Source organism: Strix uralensis, chromosome 6 (genome assembly GCF_047716275.1).
Source record: "Strix uralensis isolate ZFMK-TIS-50842 chromosome 6, bStrUra1, whole genome shotgun sequence".
Classification (NCBI taxonomy): domain Eukaryota; kingdom Metazoa; phylum Chordata; class Aves; order Strigiformes; family Strigidae; genus Strix; species Strix uralensis.
Window position 1 is genome coordinate 28,116,609 of NC_133977.1, and position 15,884 is coordinate 28,132,492.

The following is a 15,884-nucleotide window of genomic DNA, read 5'->3' on the forward strand; positions in this document are numbered from 1 at the left end:
TGGCACAGGGGCATGGCTCTGTCTGGTGGCACAGCTTGCTTGGGCTCGGCTTGGCACGGCATGGCACAGCCAGGGCAGGAGGGACATGGGGCTCCGCTCTGCGGGGGTCCCCAGCAGCACCCCGCAACAGGGGGAAAGCCAGCCCCACAATGCCCCTGTGCCCACCAAAACCCCGGCACCAACCTCTGGTCTATCAATGGGGAAACTGAGGCACGGAGCCCTGCCCTCGCCCACTGGCCTGCTCACCAAACCCCATCCGGCCCCAGGGGGCCTCCACTCTCCTGGGGGGGCTGCAACACCGGGGGGGGCCTTGAAGGGGAGCCCCGCATCCACTGGGGGCCAGAGGACAAGGTGAGGACCCCTGGCTGGAGACCTCCGGGGTGCATCACTGCAGGGGGGGTGATGCACCCCTGGGTGTGCCCCAGTGTGACCCACTGCTGAGTGGCCTGGGACACTCTGGGGGGGCAGGAGGACGGTGGAGGGGTCTGTGGGCTCCCCCCAACCCTGGGGAAGGTGTCCTGGGGGTGCCGGGGAAGGGTCCCTTCTGGCTGCCACTTCCCCTTCATGCTGGGAGAAGGTTTTGCAACCTCGCTTCCTCCCTGGGCAGCATAAAGCGGGCGGCAGAGGGAAGGGGTGCCAAGAGGCGGCACGGCGGCAGGCGCAGGTGAGGGACCGTCCAGCTGGCCTGGTGAGACCCCTGGGCCTGGTTGCTGCCCCGTGTCCTGCCACGCTCTGTGCCAGAGCCCTTTGAGGGTGACGCCTGGATTTGTCCCCGTGCCCGGGTGCTTCCCGGTGACAACTGGCTTGGGACAAGGAGAAGACCCCAGATTTTGGGAGACAGTGAGGACAGCGAGCGGTGAGTCCCCGTGGTGCTCCATTGGAGATGGGGGCTTTCTTTGGGCTTTGTCGGCACCCCAGCACCCAGCTGAGCCTCCTCACATGTGGCGCGGGCTGTGCTGGGGGCCGGGGTGGGCTGCTCCGGCTCTCTGAGGAGGCTGCCTGCTGTCGGGGGAGCGGGAGGCAGTGGGTGGGGGCACTCAGGGCTGTGCTTGGGGGCTCATCTGGGGTGTAAACCCCCGTGGTCCCCAGGGTCATTGGCTGTGGGTGCCCCGGTGGGGAAGCGCCCGCTCTCATTTCCTCGCACAGCGATGAACCGGGAGGGTGCTTCTCCATGGCCTGTCCCTCCTTCCTCCCTGTGGGGACCCGCAGGGCCATCCCAGTGTCCCCCAGCCCTTCCAGGGTCAAGAGGGGAAATGGGGTGCTGCTTGTTCCCCCAGCTGGACTGGCTGCGGGGTTCCTGTGGGTGGAGGATACCAGGTCCCAGAGGGACCGCTGGAATTTTGAAGTGGGGAGGCAGAAAAAAGAAGCCAAAAATAGATGGAGGGGAAGCGCTGGTGTCTGGCTCTGCCCTGTGCCCATGGTAGCCACACTTGGAGGGACGTTCCCCCATTGGCACCAGCAGTGTCCCCAGCTGTGGTCCTCTGGGATGCTGGAGCATCACCATCCCAGCATCACCATCCCAGGACCACCACCCCAGGATCACCATCCTGGGATCATCACAGAATCGGGGCCAGCAGAGCCAGGGAGGGAGTTTTCTGGGCAGGGGCACCAGCCCAGCTGCAGTGGGGAATCCCTGCACGGCAGAAGGGGAAGGTTGGTCCCAGGGAGGGTTTGGGTTCAAACAGGGCCACCTTGGGGCCGGGGACCCCCCAGCACTTCAGGGACTCAGCACCCCCAAGCAGCCTTGACATCGCCAAGCCCTGGAGGGTTCTCACGGGCTTGGAAATGGGGCAGAAGGGTGAAACTGGAGTGAGAGTCCAGATCTGTACTGGAAGAAGGCTGAAACCCAATGGTCTTCGGGGAGGCAGGGACAGAGCAGGGTGTCTTACATGTGAGGAGACAGGAAAAGTGCCTGTCACCTGTGATTTCCCCATCACGGCTGAGCACAGGGGACATGAGGACGCCCAGCAGCACCCAGCAGAGCAACAGGAAAACCAGAGACGTGAAATATTTCCAAAGCTGCCTGCAAAGGGTGACACGTCTTTCCGTCAGGGGGGTGAAATCACTCACGCAGGGACAGGACTGGAGGGGGAAGAATGACATGAAACCACCTTCAGACCTTCTTGAGTCCCCGCCTGCCCTGAGCACCATGACCACAGCCTCTCTGCTGGCTGTGGTGGCAGCGATGCTTGAGGGGATGGGGAGAACGGAGGGATCCAGAGATGCTCAAAGGACTTTGGAGGTGCCCAAGGGGCCCTGAGTTGCTCAAAGAGCTCAGAGGCTTTTGAAGGACCCACACAAACCAGGGGAACCCAGGGATGCTGGAGGGGCGAGGTGGAGGGACGTGATGCTGTATTGATGGGGGAGCCCCCCCAACCCAAGGAAAAGTGACTGGTCTGTGGGGGACAGGGAAGGGACAGGGTTGGAATGAAGTGGAGCAGACTGAGGGGTGCTGGTAGAGTTGTACAAGGGGACAGTGTTCATCTGCAGCCCTGCCCATTAACTGGCATGGCACAGGACATGGTAGAGCAATGGAGCGGGGCTGCCCACTGACTGGGAGGGAACCTGGGGGGGCAATGGAGTTGCCAGGGGACCCAGAGACACTGTCATCCCTGGCCCACACCACCCTCCCACACTCATGCTGCTTTGTGCTCCACAGGTAAAATGGAGTCCTTCTCCTTCAACGGGGATTTCTCCAACCTCTTCTCCCTCTACAACTACACCTATGACTACAGCACGGCCATGCCTGACACTGCTATCTCCTCTGCCCCATGCCGGCCCGATGGATCTGCCCTCAACAAGTACCTGGTGGTGGTGATCTACTGCTTTGTCTTCATCCTAAGCGTGGTGGGGAATGGGCTGGTGGTGCTGGTGGTGACCTCCAGCCATACCAACCGCTCCGTCACCGATGTCTACCTGCTCAACCTGGCTGTGGCAGACCTGCTCTTCGCCCTCAGCCTGCCGCTCTGGGCTGCCTACCGAGCCCACGAGTGGGTCTTTGGCACTGTGATGTGCAAAGCCATCTCTGTGCTGCAGGAGGCCAACTTCTACAGCGGCATCCTGCTGCTGGCCTGCATCAGCGTGGACCGCTACCTGGCCATCGTCTATGCCACCCGGGCTGCCACCGAGAAGAGGCACTGGGTGAAGTTTGTCTGCTTGGGCATCTGGGTCTTCTCCGTGCTGCTCTCCCTGCCTGTGCTGCTCTTCCGTGAGGCTTTCCCCTCGCCCAGCAATGGCACCGTGTGCTATGAGCGCATCGGCGGCGAGGACACTGCCAAGTGGCGGGTGGTGCTGCGGGTCCTGCCGCAGACCTTTGGCTTCGCCCTGCCCCTCCTGGTGATGCTCTTCTGCTACGGCGTTACCATCCACACCCTCTTGCAGACCAAGAATGCCCAGAAGCAGCGGGCCATGAAGGTCATCTTTGCCGTGGTGCTGGTCTTCCTCATCTGCTGGCTGCCCTACAACATCACGCTGGTGAGCGACACCCTCATGAGGACACGGGCCATCGCCGAGACCTGCGAGAGGAGGAACCGCATCGACACAGCCCTCTCCGTCACACAGGTCCTGGGCTTCGCCCACAGCTGCATCAACCCCATCATTTACGCCTTCATCGGGCAGAAGTTTCGCAACAGCTTCCTCAAGATCCTGGCCCAGCGTGGGCTCATCAGCAAGGATGCCGTGGCCCGCTACGGTCGCACCTCCTACGCCTCCACCTCTGGAAACACCTCCACCACCCTCTGAGCCCTGCTGGAACCTGACCCTGGCAGCTCCCAGCAGGTCCCAGCACGCTGCACACCCCAGCATCCTTTTCCAGCCCCCTGGGATGTGGGCAGCAATGCCACAGGGACGGGCAGGGCCACCACTAGATGCTGGACCCCAGCTGGATGGGGGCTTGGGTGGCGAGAGAGTAGGATCCCATTGCCAGGCGAGCGATGCCCACCCTCCCCACTGTTTGGTGTAGAGCCTGTGACTTCAGTGACCCCGCAACCCCGCTGTGGGGACAGTGTTCATGGCTGACGGCTGTCCAGCATTAAAGGAGTTGGTGGGTTGGTCACCCAGGTCTGGCTCCTCTTTGCCACAGAGAGGGGGACGGTGGGATGGAGCCAGGGCGCATCTCTGGGCACGGTGGGTCCTGGGCTCCCCACCTCTGTGCCAAAGTGGTGGTGCCAGCTGAGCCCAGCGGCACGTAGGTAACCCCAATTTCAGGCCAGGGAAGGGCTGTTACCCAAGAGGCTGTTGCAGGAAGTTCGTCATCCTGTGCATCCCCAGAGGGGACCTAAACCTGGGTCTTGGTCCCCACTGCCACCCAGCCAGGTCATGGCACTTCCCCAGTGTGGGGGTCTCCATGGGGACAAAGCCACCCCCTTCCTGACCCCAATCCAAGCCCCAGTGGAGCAAACCACTGCAAGATCCCTGGGCAGCCCCTTGCTGACTGTGACCCCTGCCCTGAAGGGTGCTCTGACCCGGGGCACTCCCTGCCCCCCCCCCCGCCCCCGGCACTGCGGTGCCAGGATATTGTTGTGCAAAGGACTGGGAACCTGTCCCTTACACAACCGTGACGTTTCCTCCCCTGCTTGGGCAACTGGGGCTGCACCAGAGTAGGGCAGAGGGGCTGAAGAGGGGGCTGTGACCCTGCTGGGGTCCCTCCTGCCACCCTGTGTCCAAGTGTTGGGGTGTCTGTACCACCATGCCCAAGCATCTCTCCACAGGGGTCCTGTACTGCTCCTCTATCTCCCCTGCTCCAGGGTCCCTGGGGGTCCTTAACCGTGGGAGGCATCAGTGGGTGACAGTCGTGGGCTGGCTCATGCGTGGGTACAGGAGTCCCCTGGCACCCATGTGCGGAGTCCTGGGGACTCGGGGCTAGTCAGGGTCAGTGGGGGTGCTGGGCAGGGACAGCCCATCACCTTTGCATCTGGGAAACCTCTTGCCCAAGCAGTTCCTCGGAGCCTGGCAGGAAGCCAGGGCTGTTGGCCAAGAGCTGTCTCCCCTGCCTGCTGCTGCCTCCCCGCTGCAGCTCGGGCAGACGGTGGCTCAGCCTGGCTGCAGCTGGAACAGCCCTTATGGGGATGGTTCCCCTTCAGCAGGGCTTGGACACCCCTGTGCTGGCATTCCCCCACCCTGCGCCTAGCCTGGGGGTCAATCCGGCGATGACTGATAGACGACACAGGAGCCACAGGGGTAGTTGGAGTGGGTTGTTTACCTCTCTGTGGACCAGCCACAAGAAAGAGACATCTCAAACCCGAAATGTTGGGCAGCAGGGCCTGCCTGCAGGGCCTGGACGCCTGGGTCCCCGGTAAGTCCGAGAGGAGGCAGCCAGGGCACAAAGATTTGAGGGTTGTGGTCCTGGCTCATGTAGCCTGTGGGTGCCTTTGCTGATAGCAAAGCAGACAGCAGCGTCCCTGCTTGCCCACGTCCACAGAGCACGCGTGGCACACCTTGCCCTGGCACAGCCTGCCGAGAGAGAGGGCGGTGAGTGCCGTGCCATCCTGGTGCCGTGCCGGTGCCACCCTCGGTGCCCCCCGTAGCCCACCTGCAGTTGTACCGTCGGGAGAGGAGGCGGAAATCCTTGCGGCAGCGGGCACAGAGCCCTACATCGCGGGGTGCCGGGCTGGGCATCGGGGTGTCAATGCCCTCTGTCTTCTGCCACAAGGCATCCTTCTCCCTGCGGGAGGGGACAGGTCAACCCTGGCAGGAGCATGCCCGGTGGTGGGGGTCCAGGAGCACGCCCTGGCACCCCAGACCCAAGGTGGGCACCTAAGTCTCCTGAGGCAGTGAGCGGGATTTGCCTGGGCTCTGGTGCCCTCCTCTGGGCAAAGGGGTTTGGGTCCCCCCACCATGGTCCCACACCAGTGGGGTCCCCAGGGCTCTCACCGCAGCAGCTCCAGCAGCCGCCCCTTCATGTCGCGGATGAGCTCCTGCTGCCGCGCCTGCTCGGTGCCGCGCATGGCCTCCCGCTCCAGGGCCTCCCGCTGCGCCCGCTGCAGTGCTGATGCCCAGCGCTCCCCGTCCTGCTGGGCCCTGGTGCAGGGCAGTGGGGAGATGGTCCCCCTGTCCCTCAGCTGGTCGTCTCTCCCCCCCTCCTCCCTCCCTCTGTCCACTCCCCATCCATCCCCAAGCTGGCTCCCCATCCCCACAGCCACATTGCTATCTGCTGAGCCAGTCACCCCTCTGTTTCCCAGCTGTTCGTCCGTCTGTCCTTCCCCACACCCATTCCTCTGGCCTTCTGCCCACTCACCCATCCATCCACTCACCCCAAATTCATCCCTCTGTTCCTCCATCCACTCGTCTCAAATTCATCCCTCCATCCCTCTGTGTGCCTGCCCATCAACTTATTCACCCCACCAACCCCTTCACCCCTCCATCCCTCTATTCAGCCCAAATTCATTCTTCCAACCCTCCACCCACCCACTCCTCCACCTACCTATCAGTCCCCAAACTGATGCCTCCCTCCAGCCCTCCCTCCCCAATATCCTTCCCTCCCTCTCTCTCCCTTCCCATCCCCAGGTGCTGTTCCCCTGGGTCCAAGTCGGGTATCGTGGGGGTTCTCAGGGGAAACCCTGTAGCAGGTGGAGATGGGGAGACCCACTGTGAGGTGGTGGGAGTGGGGGGTCCCTGCCCGACCTGCTGAGCTGTTCCTGAAGCCGCATCACCTCCTGCCGCTGAGCCTGGAGCTGCTGCCGGCTCTGCCAGGCCTCCTTCTGCGCCGCAGCGGCCAGGGTGGCCAAGCGCTGTGGGAGAGCAGGGCTCAGCCTTGGCCCCCCGACCACCTGCCCCACTGTGGGGTCCCCTTGGGCTTGCCCATACCATGGCCATGTCAGCGGCCGTGCTGGGCTCCCCCTCTGCCTGGGGGTCCAGCAGGGGCTCTTGGTGACTGTGGGCGAGCTCCAGTGCCTGCCGCAGCACCTCCTCTACGGTGGCCACCTCATCTGCGGCACCAGCATCCTTCAGCGTGTCCGTCCGTCCCGCTGCCACCAGTGCCGCCTGGCAGTCCTTCAGGTGTGAGGCCAGCGCTGCCGCCTCTGCCAGCGCCCCAGCCAGCTGGGCACCCCGCTCCTCTGCCACCACCCGCCAGCCCCGTGCCTCCTCCTGCATCCGCGCCAGCTCCCCTGGGCCCCCTGCTGCCACCGCCGCTGCCAGTGCCTGCCTGAGGAAGATGTTGGTCTCCCGCAGCGCCTCAGCCTCGTGTGCCTGCAGCTGGGCCTGCTGGGCACTGCTTTCCTCCTGCCGCCGGTGCCGCCACTCCTCCCGTGCCAGCCGGGCCACCAGCACCCGCGATGCCGCCTCCCGCTGCCCCAGCTCGGTCTGCAGCTGGGACACCAGTGCCCGCAGGGACGCCTCTGTCCCACCCGGCTGTCCAGGCACTGGTGGCAGGGAGCCTGGCATGCACCCCATGCCGGGCGGTGGGGGTGTGCCAGGCTCCCCATCACCATCGGGATGAGGTGCTTTGCTAGCCCCATGTGTATACTCCAGGTCCTCTACATCCACATCCTCCATCTTCTTCTCATTCTCCTCCAACTCCTCTTCAACCTCCTCTTCCACATCCTCCTCCTTCTCCACGTCCTCATCCACATCCACATCCACCTCCACATCCTCCACCTCCTCCTCATCCTCCTCCTCATCCTTCTCCTCATCCTTCTCCACCTCCTCTTCATCCTCTTCTTCCATGTCCTTCTTCACCTCCAGATCCTCCAGCTCTACACCCCCTGCCTGCAGGGCAGTCAGGGTGGGTGGGCACGGATGGCCTGGCACCCCATGGGGTGCCACGGTGGGATGGGTGATGCCATTGGGCCATCCATGCTCCCCAGTGTCGGTATTGTCTGTCTGCTGGGCCATCGTTGCTGAGCTGCTTCTGGCCACTGGGCTGGGCCGTACCAGTGTCCTAGAGGGGACATGGGGCTCAGGGCCACCAGGTCACCCTCAGGGTGAGCACGGCACTGCCACCCTCCCTCAGGGCTCCCTGAGCACAGCTCAGCCTTTGGGGATGGAGAGGGCAGCAGGGTGGTGACACCAAGTAGCACCTGGTGACAGGGGACAAGGGATGCTGGTGCCACCAGCCTGGGCACCCACAGAGCAGGTGGCACCCAGAGACCCCCATGGTGGTTGCAGGGGGCAATTGGGGGCTGCATGTGTGCTTGTGGCAGGGCGTGCACATGAGTGTTCGAGCAGCAGAACAGGCATGAACATGCTGGAGTGGCTGCGTCCACAAGTTCCCCCTTGCAAATATGCCCGGGGGCAAGGGTGTGCACACACACACATATGCCCCCGTGTCTCAGATGTCATAGTGTCACGGTGTTGCAGCAGACCTGTGCCTGGGCACGTACTTGGCAGAGGACAGCTGTGTTTCTGTGTGTGCATGCACGCATGGCATGTTTGCAGGCATGGGCATGGTGTGCATGCTGGCACAGGTGTCTGTGCCTGCCTGGGGTCATGTCTGGAGGGCTGGCACAGCTGGGGTACCACGTCGGGTTCAGGGCAGTGGGGCAATGCCCATGTGCTGCTCTGAGATGCTGAGCCCCAGGTGTCCCTGATGCCCCTGATAACCCTGGCACCCCCAGTGTCCCCAGTGCCCCTGGTGCCCCCCAGTGCTCACTCGGAGAACATGGGCCAGGCGGTGTCCAGGTCAGCCCTGCACAGAGCTAGGTGGAAGGTGACACTGTCCAGCTCGTAGAGGCTGCCCAGGATCTCGGCCCGGCGCTGGGGGCTCAGGAAGGGGCTGCGGGCGTAGTACCACTCTCTGCAACCACAAAACAGGCTCAGGCACCACTCTGTGCCCTGGGCAGGCACATGTGCCTTGCCAACCAGGTGCTGCAGGCCACTGCCTGCCCTGGCTGTGCCCCCCACCACTGTGAGCATCCCCTCTCCATGCCCCCAGCTCTCACCGGAGGCTCTCAGGGTCGAGGAGACAGAGCTGTAGGGACTCTGCCAGCTGCCGGTGCACCAGGCAGTACCGCAGGAAGGCTCGGCCCCTGCCCACGGGGGTCTTCAGCTGGGTGAAGATGGAGTTATCCAGCCCTGCCGCATCAGTCTGTCCCCCACACACCTCCTCCCCAGCCCATTCAGGAGGGAAGGGGTCCCCAGGGCCAGGGCTGGGGGGCAGCGGGGACCCCAGAGGGGAGAAAACCCTTCATAGTGCCAGTGGGCATATCCTCGGTGCCCAAGTGAGTGGGTGGCCATACACAAGTGCGTGCGCACCCACAAACAAGCAGAAGCACGCACACGTGTGTGTGCACGAGTCCCCCGGCATCCCGCCAGCCCGTGCCCACCTTGTCCAGGGAAGTGACAAAGCGAACACCCTCATGCTCCTGCCGGCGCCGTGCCAGGCCCTGGCATAAGAAGTCCCAATAGTCCTTGCGCTGCCCAAAGAAGCTCCTCTTCTCCTTGAGGTCGAACTGGCAGAGATGCAAGCTTGGGCTTGCAGGGTGTCCCCTGTCTCTCCCCAGCCTGTCCCCTGTGGGGCTGGGATCCAGCCACATCCCCCAGCAGGGTGGGTCCCAGTGTCCCCTGGCTGACCCCTCTTTGCTGGCTCTGTGCCTCAGTTTCCCTTTTGCAGCACATGGGTGAGCCTTGTCTGGGTGCTCGCTGGGGATGCCCAGGGCCGGACAACGCTGGCTGGCGTCATCCCACCCCCCAAAACAGCCATCATGGGGTCTCCTCTGCTCTCAGCTGCACCCCAGGGGAAACTGAGGCAGAGAGCAGCAGGGACTGAGGAGTGACAGTACCTGGAGGAGGAACTCCAGCTGGGCACATAGGCTGTGCAGCTCCCGGCTCCCATCTGTCACTGGCAGGTTCTGCTCCCGGTAGCTGCGGTTCAGCTCGGCCACGGTCTCTGTGGGATGGCAGGGCTGAGCTGGCATGGCCCTGCCCAGGCAGCGGGCACACTGCCCCATCCCACCCCCACCTCCGAGCTCCCGGGGATTTCTGCCGGTGGGTGAAAGAGGAACCTGCCCTGGGATGGAATGGGGGAGCAGGGGGAGTGAGGCCAGAGGTACCCACCAGGCACTATTGGTCCCCTGGGGCTGGCAGCAAGGACAGGAGCAGGCAGCAGTGGCAGGGTTGGCACTGGGATGCTCTGGAGCACCCCCGGCAGTGACACCCTCCCGGCTGCCCACAGGCTGGGTGCGAGGAGGGAGCTGGCATGGCCAGGGTGGGATGCAGGGGACACGTTGGCAGGGGACAGGCTGGCACACTTACTCTGCAGGTCCTTGATGATGCGGTTGAGCTCCCCGTCCCCTGCCATGGCTGTCCCTGAGAGGCTGCAAAAGCAGGGGCAGAGATGAGAGGTGCCAGGCTGGCACTCACTTGGCATCCCCAAACTCTCTGCCCCATGGAGAAGGTCTGCTCCTGTAGTTCTACCCCAGAGCTGCCTGCTGTTAAGAGGGGATGGGCTCAGGCACCCCTTTTCCCTTCTCATGTCCCCCCACTACCTGGGGTAGGGGGTATGGGGTGGGGAAAGGTGCCCCATACCACTACCACTTAGTTGTTCTTGTGCCCTGCCCCAAAATGCCCCCAGGCTCTGCCCCCATTCCTTGGGGGGGCTCCTGGGGCTGGGCCCCCCCAACCCAGTGTGTCCCTGTCCCCGTCCCTCAGGATTCAGGATGTGGGTTTGGCGCTGGGGAAGCGCTGCCTTTGCTTCTGCTCTCGCTTCCCTTACTCACACTGCAAACAGTGCGGGGGCCTCCTGGGGGGTCGGGGAAGGGGGACACACAACCCCCGACATGCAGCCCCCCAAACTGAGCTCTGCCCCAGGCAGAGCCCCCTGGCACAGCATGCTGCCTGCGGGGCTGGCACAGGGTCTGGGGGTGTTGTGAGCATGGGGCGGAGAGGCGGGAGGCACAGTGCAGTGGGGTGGTTTTGGGGGGGCGGTGGGTGGCACCCTGTCCTCAGGATGCAAGACAGTGCCCACGGAGGTGGCAGGTCCGGGGCTTGTCACCGCAGGTGGTGGCTGGGGACAGGGCTTGGGGACCACACATGTGTGTGCATGGGGTTGTGCATGGCAGGGTGGGTGTGTGCTCACAGGAGCGTGCATGCCCAAGCGTGCCCAAGCGTGTGTGAGTGCCCACTGCCCCCCCCCCGCCATGGCAGAGTGGCTCTGCAGGCAGAGCAGGACCCAGGTCTCTGGATGCCTGGGTCCCCTTCCTGGTGACCTTGGGCGACCTTGGGCAAGCCATCTTCTCACCTACCCCCCCTGCCCGTGCCTCAGTTTCCCTTGGGAAGAGGAGCCCCTTACCTGTGGCTGGGAGCTGTGGGGTGCCTCAAGGCGCTCGCTGGGAGCTGGGGGGACGCTGGCGTGTCCCTGTGCCCACGCGGCGCCTGCCTGCTTCTCCTTTTCTACCTTGGCCGGGAGGAACTGTGGGAGGTCGGGGGGGCCGCAGGAGCCACCCCCTGCCCGTCCTGCATCACATCAGGCACCGCAACTTGGGGCCCCTGGCACTCAGCTCCCTGGTTTGGGGGGTGCCAGTTTTGGGGAGGGGGTCAGCAAGGCTGGTCCCCCTGTGCAGCCTCTGCGGGGGTGGGGAAGGACAGTGCCAGGCCTGGGGGGGACCCTGATGCCCTCCCATGGGAATGAGGCTTGGGAATGCTTTGAGGGACCCCCTTGCAGTTTTTGGGGAGAGAGTCCAGGACCCAGCTAGCTAACAGCACTTCTGGGGCAGCAGCAGCCCCTGGGCATGGAGGCCGCCCCCTGAGGAGCTGCAGCCCACCCCAGCAAGGCTTGTAGCCCCCTGTGGGCATCTGCCCCCGACATGGGGACTCTGCCCAGAGCCAGGGTGCAAACTTCCTGGGACACCCAGGTCAAGGCCCCCCCTTGCTGTCTGTGCCTTGGGACCCCCCAGCCCAGCAGTGCCCCTCGGCCACCATGCCTGTCCCCCTTTGCAGTGCCAGCCCTGTCCTGTGGGGTCCTTCTGGGGTGGGAGCTAAATCCCCTGGAGGTGGAGGCTGGGGGCGATGCCAGCTCACCCCCCAAGTGCCGGGCATGGGGACCCACTGCCATCTCACTCCCCACCACCGTCCAGCTTGGTGGATGCCCCCAGCGACACCCAGCTGCCCCCACATCCTGCCCCCCACTGCTCCCCCCCTTGTAGCACCCACTGTCCCTACCTGTGCCACCCGGGGGGCCTGGGGGGCACCCGCCTCCCCCAGGCCAGGCCTCGGCTCGGAACCAAAGCGAAAGTAGGAAGTGATGCTGAGCGGGAGCCTGGGCCTCCCTGCACCCTCCAGTCTCTCAGTCTGGGGGGGTGTGTGTTGGGCCGTGGGGTGCCCCCAAGCAGCCGGGGGGCATGGGGGAACTGGTGGCCATGCTTGGTGTGACCCCCAGCCTCCCCAGCACCCCCTTGCCCTGCTGTGGGCATGGAGCACAGCACCCCACATCGGATGGGGGGGTGGATGGGGGGTGAGGGGTGGGGTGGAGCATCACCCCACTGTGCCAAGGAGGGGGATGCATATTTATGTGAATGTGTGTGTATGCACGTGTGTGATTGCATGCATGTGCAGGCTGTGTGTGCATGACTATAGGGGTGCATGTGTAGGTGCAAGCCATATACATGTGGCAGGAGTGGGCGCGGGGCTGAGAGGGCACCCACATGTGCATGCACACACGTGTGCCCATGGTTGCACCCACCCACCAACACTGCCTGCCCCGTGCCAGGCACCCCACGGGCAGGACCCTGACACCCACCGCGGGGGCTGCCCCTGCCAACCCCTTGCCAGGGTGGGTGCCACCATGGCACCCTGGCAGTGGGGTCCCCTGTCCCTGCCCCAGCCAAAGGCCAGGAAGGGGGTGCCAGGGCCTGGCAGGGGGGGGGAGAAGACGCCCGCCCGTCCTTGGCGCGGGTGCAATTCAATTAACGAGGCCTGGCCCATGTTCAGCGCAGCCAATAAAGCTAATGGCCCTGCACAGGCCTGGTGCTGCCTGACGGGGGGGTCTGGGGGCCATCTGCTAATTAAACCAGGGTGGGGGACAATGGAGCCAGCAGTGATGTCACCTCCCATGGCCCGGGGTAGGAGGGCTGTACCCTGGCACCCCCTGCCCGCCAGCCCCGGAGTGCCAGGCAGGGCTGTGGGGGACAGCTGTGAAGTGTGTGGGACCCCCTGAACTCCCTGCCCCCTGCACCCCTCCCTGGCGCTGCCGCTCGTTAGGAGCCTTCCCGAGGCAAATGCAATTAGTGCCCAAGCCTGGCACAGCAGCTGCCCACGCCTGGCACCGGCAGCTGCCCCACGGGGATGGGTCCTTGCCCGGCATCACCGCGGCATTGCGGCGGCATCCGGGGGTGCTGCTGCCAGCCCCCCTTGGCACCACCCCAATAGGTGCGGGGGGGGGGGGTGTCCCTGGTGCAGCTGCGGGATGGAGCGCACCCCATCCCCCTGTCTTGTGCAAGCCCCGTGGTGGGGTAGGGGTGCCCGGGGCCGTGTTGGGGTGTCCTCTGGGTAATGGATGGGTTCCCCTGGGTAATGCTGTGCCCATGGCACGGTCCATCAGCCAGGCACCCTTTGGAGAGGGGACCCTGCTGGGGGCGTCTGGGTAGGGGGTCCCTGAATGTGTCCTCAAGCTCCTGGGAAGGGGAGAGGCTTGGTGGGGTGCCAGGGGGACTGGTGGAGGGGGAGGGAAGCCCCCGCTCCATGTGGAGGCACTGCCATTTAGGGGTTGGGGTGGGCAAGGGGTGCTGGAGGGAAACTGAGGAAGGGTCGGGGGAGGGGATGTCGCAGGTTAAGCTGTGGTCAAACCCAGGTGTCCGGGCTCCTCCACCCCAAAACCAGAGGGAGCTGGAGGGGGGGGGGGGGGCACTGTTAGGGTCTGGCATCCACCCCAGGGGATGCCGTGCCCGGGGGCAGACGGGTGAGCCCGGGGGCTGCCGAGCCCCGTGTGCGGGGAGAAGGAGGAGGAGGAGGAGGAGGAGGAGGGGGAGCGTGGCGGAGCTGGCTCCCACCCAAGCACTGCAGGACATGGGCGGGCACGGTGCTCCCTGCCTGGCTGCCAGCGCGCAGGCGACGCTGGGGGACCGGCGGGGGGGGACAGGGCCCGGTGGGACCGCAGCCCCCCAGCCCATCGCCGCACGGCCCCGTGCCCGCCGCCGGGCACCTCCTTGGGCACTGCCCGGGCACCGGAGCTTGTTGCAGCCAGGGGGGTGGAGGGGGCACGGCTGGGTTTGACTGCCCCCAAAAGCGTGTCCTGAGCAGGGGTCGGCCCCTGCACCCCCCCCGCCCCGGGCCGGGTGACCCCCGGGCAGGGGCACCATGACCCGGCTGAGCTGGTGCTTTGCCACCTTCTTTCGTTGGGGAAAGTCCTTGGTGTCCTGCCTCCTGCCCGTCCGCGCCTGCTGCCACCGGGAGGTAAGCGGATATCGCCGGGCACAGCGTTAGGGTTAGGGTCTGCAGGGGGGGCACGGAGCTGGGGCGGGCTCTGGGGGGTGCAGGGGGACGGGGATACAGACTGGCGCTGGCCCTGCCTGCTGCAGGCAGCAGGGGATTAAACCGTGCCTATGCATGCCAGGGTGCTGGGCATGTCCTTTGTCCCTCCTTGTGTCCCCCCCCCAGTGTGGCACTGTGACCCCCCAACCCTATAACCCACCCCCGCGGGCCCCTGCAGTACCTGGCTGGAGGGGATCTGCTGGGACCTGCTGTACACGCAACGGGACCTGCTGGGATCCCTGTGTCCTTACAGAGCGAGCGCTGAGGCGGGGAGTGTCCCTGTGTCCTTACAGCACCCACAGTGGGGGGACTCCTGTGCCCAACATGAGGGGACCCCTGTGCCCATAAAGCACCCAGCACAAGAGATCCCATAAAGTGCCCAGCGTGGGGGATCCCTGTGCCTGTAAGCACCCAGCACTGGGGAGCTCTGTGCCCATAAAATGCTCAGTCTGTGTGGGATCCCTGTGCCCAAAAAAGCGCCTGGCATGAGGGACCCCCGTGCCTGTAACCTCCCGGCGTGGGACATCTCTGTGCCCATCAGCACCTGGTGTGTGTGGGATCCCTGTGCCCATGCAGTGCCCGGTGTGGGGACCCATCCTGCTTTGCCGGGGAAACTGAGGCAGGGAGAGGAGAGGCTGGCGGAGGGTGTGGGGCTCCCACTGCACCATCTCCATTTGGTTCCTTAAATTTTGGGAAGCTGTCCCGTGCCTGACGGGGTGGCATGGGCCACTCTGGCTGCACCGTGCCAGCAAAATGGGTGCCAAAGCCACTGCTGGGCAGCACCTGGGGGAGTGTCACTGCAGGGTGGTGACAGGCCAGTATGTGCCAGGGCAGGGACACAGCCTGGAGGAGGGAGAGGCCCCTGGCTGCCTGGGGACCCCAGTGCGTGTTGGGGACATAGGACCGTGAGCTGCCAGGAGCACGGGGGGGTGCTCTGGGCTGTGAGTAGGTGGCGCTGTTGAGGTGTGGGGCGGTGGTTGTGTGGTCCCACATCCATTGCAGTGTCCGTGCGCCCCTGATGCGGGTGTGAGAACAGGGACTCATGGTGGGGTGTAACACATGCGTGCTTGTGCGTGTGTGTGTTCACAGGTGTGCAGATGGGGCTAGGGTGAGAGTGACCATCAGCTCTCACGAGTGTGGGTGCACAGCAGGTCTCTGGGGAGCTGCCATGGGGTGCGTGTCCCTGCATGGGTGCATGGATGTGCCCCCTAGCACATGCATGTGTGCTCGGTGCAGTAGCAGTGGGGCTTTACAGTGGCGTGAGCTGTTAGAGGGGTGTCCCCCAGCCGTTCCCGTGCCCACCTGCCACGCGTGACATGGGCTGTATATGTGGTGTGCATGAGTGTGCCCCGGTGCGTGTGGCAGGGGAGTGCGTGTGCGACGTGTGCGTGTGCTCTGTGCACCCAAGGGCAGTGTTGGAAGCGGGTGTGGGGGCCTTGGGGACATGGTGACTCCAGGAAGTGGGACACAGAGAACTCCAG

General features: G+C 64.8%; 2 protein-coding genes across 2 annotated transcripts; one reads left to right on the forward strand and one right to left on the reverse strand.

Moving 5' to 3' along the window:
- Positions 1-654: 654 nt before the first annotated feature.
- On the forward strand, positions 655-4,058 carry LOC141945389 (C-X-C chemokine receptor type 2-like). Its single transcript, XM_074873484.1, has 2 exons — positions 655-856; positions 2,660-4,058. Exon 2 carries the CDS (start codon positions 2,665-2,667, stop codon positions 3,739-3,741), a length of 1,077 nt encoding a protein of 358 aa, XP_074729585.1. The 5' UTR covers positions 655-856; positions 2,660-2,664; the 3' UTR covers positions 3,742-4,058.
- A 1,121-nt stretch (positions 4,059-5,179) lies between these two features.
- On the reverse strand, positions 5,180-11,318 carry RUFY4 (RUN and FYVE domain containing 4). The gene is made up of 11 exons (XM_074873485.1): positions 11,228-11,318; positions 10,192-10,253; positions 9,720-9,826; positions 9,264-9,389; positions 8,880-8,986; positions 8,591-8,734; positions 6,805-7,879; positions 6,622-6,728; positions 5,872-6,018; positions 5,531-5,662; positions 5,180-5,451 (listed from the first exon to the last, which is right to left on the reverse strand). The coding sequence occupies exons 2-11, from the start codon at positions 10,235-10,237 to the stop codon at positions 5,349-5,351; spliced, it is 2,094 nt and encodes a 697-aa protein (XP_074729586.1). The 5' UTR covers positions 10,238-10,253; positions 11,228-11,318; the 3' UTR covers positions 5,180-5,348.
- Between the last annotated feature and the right edge of the window lie 4,566 nt (positions 11,319-15,884).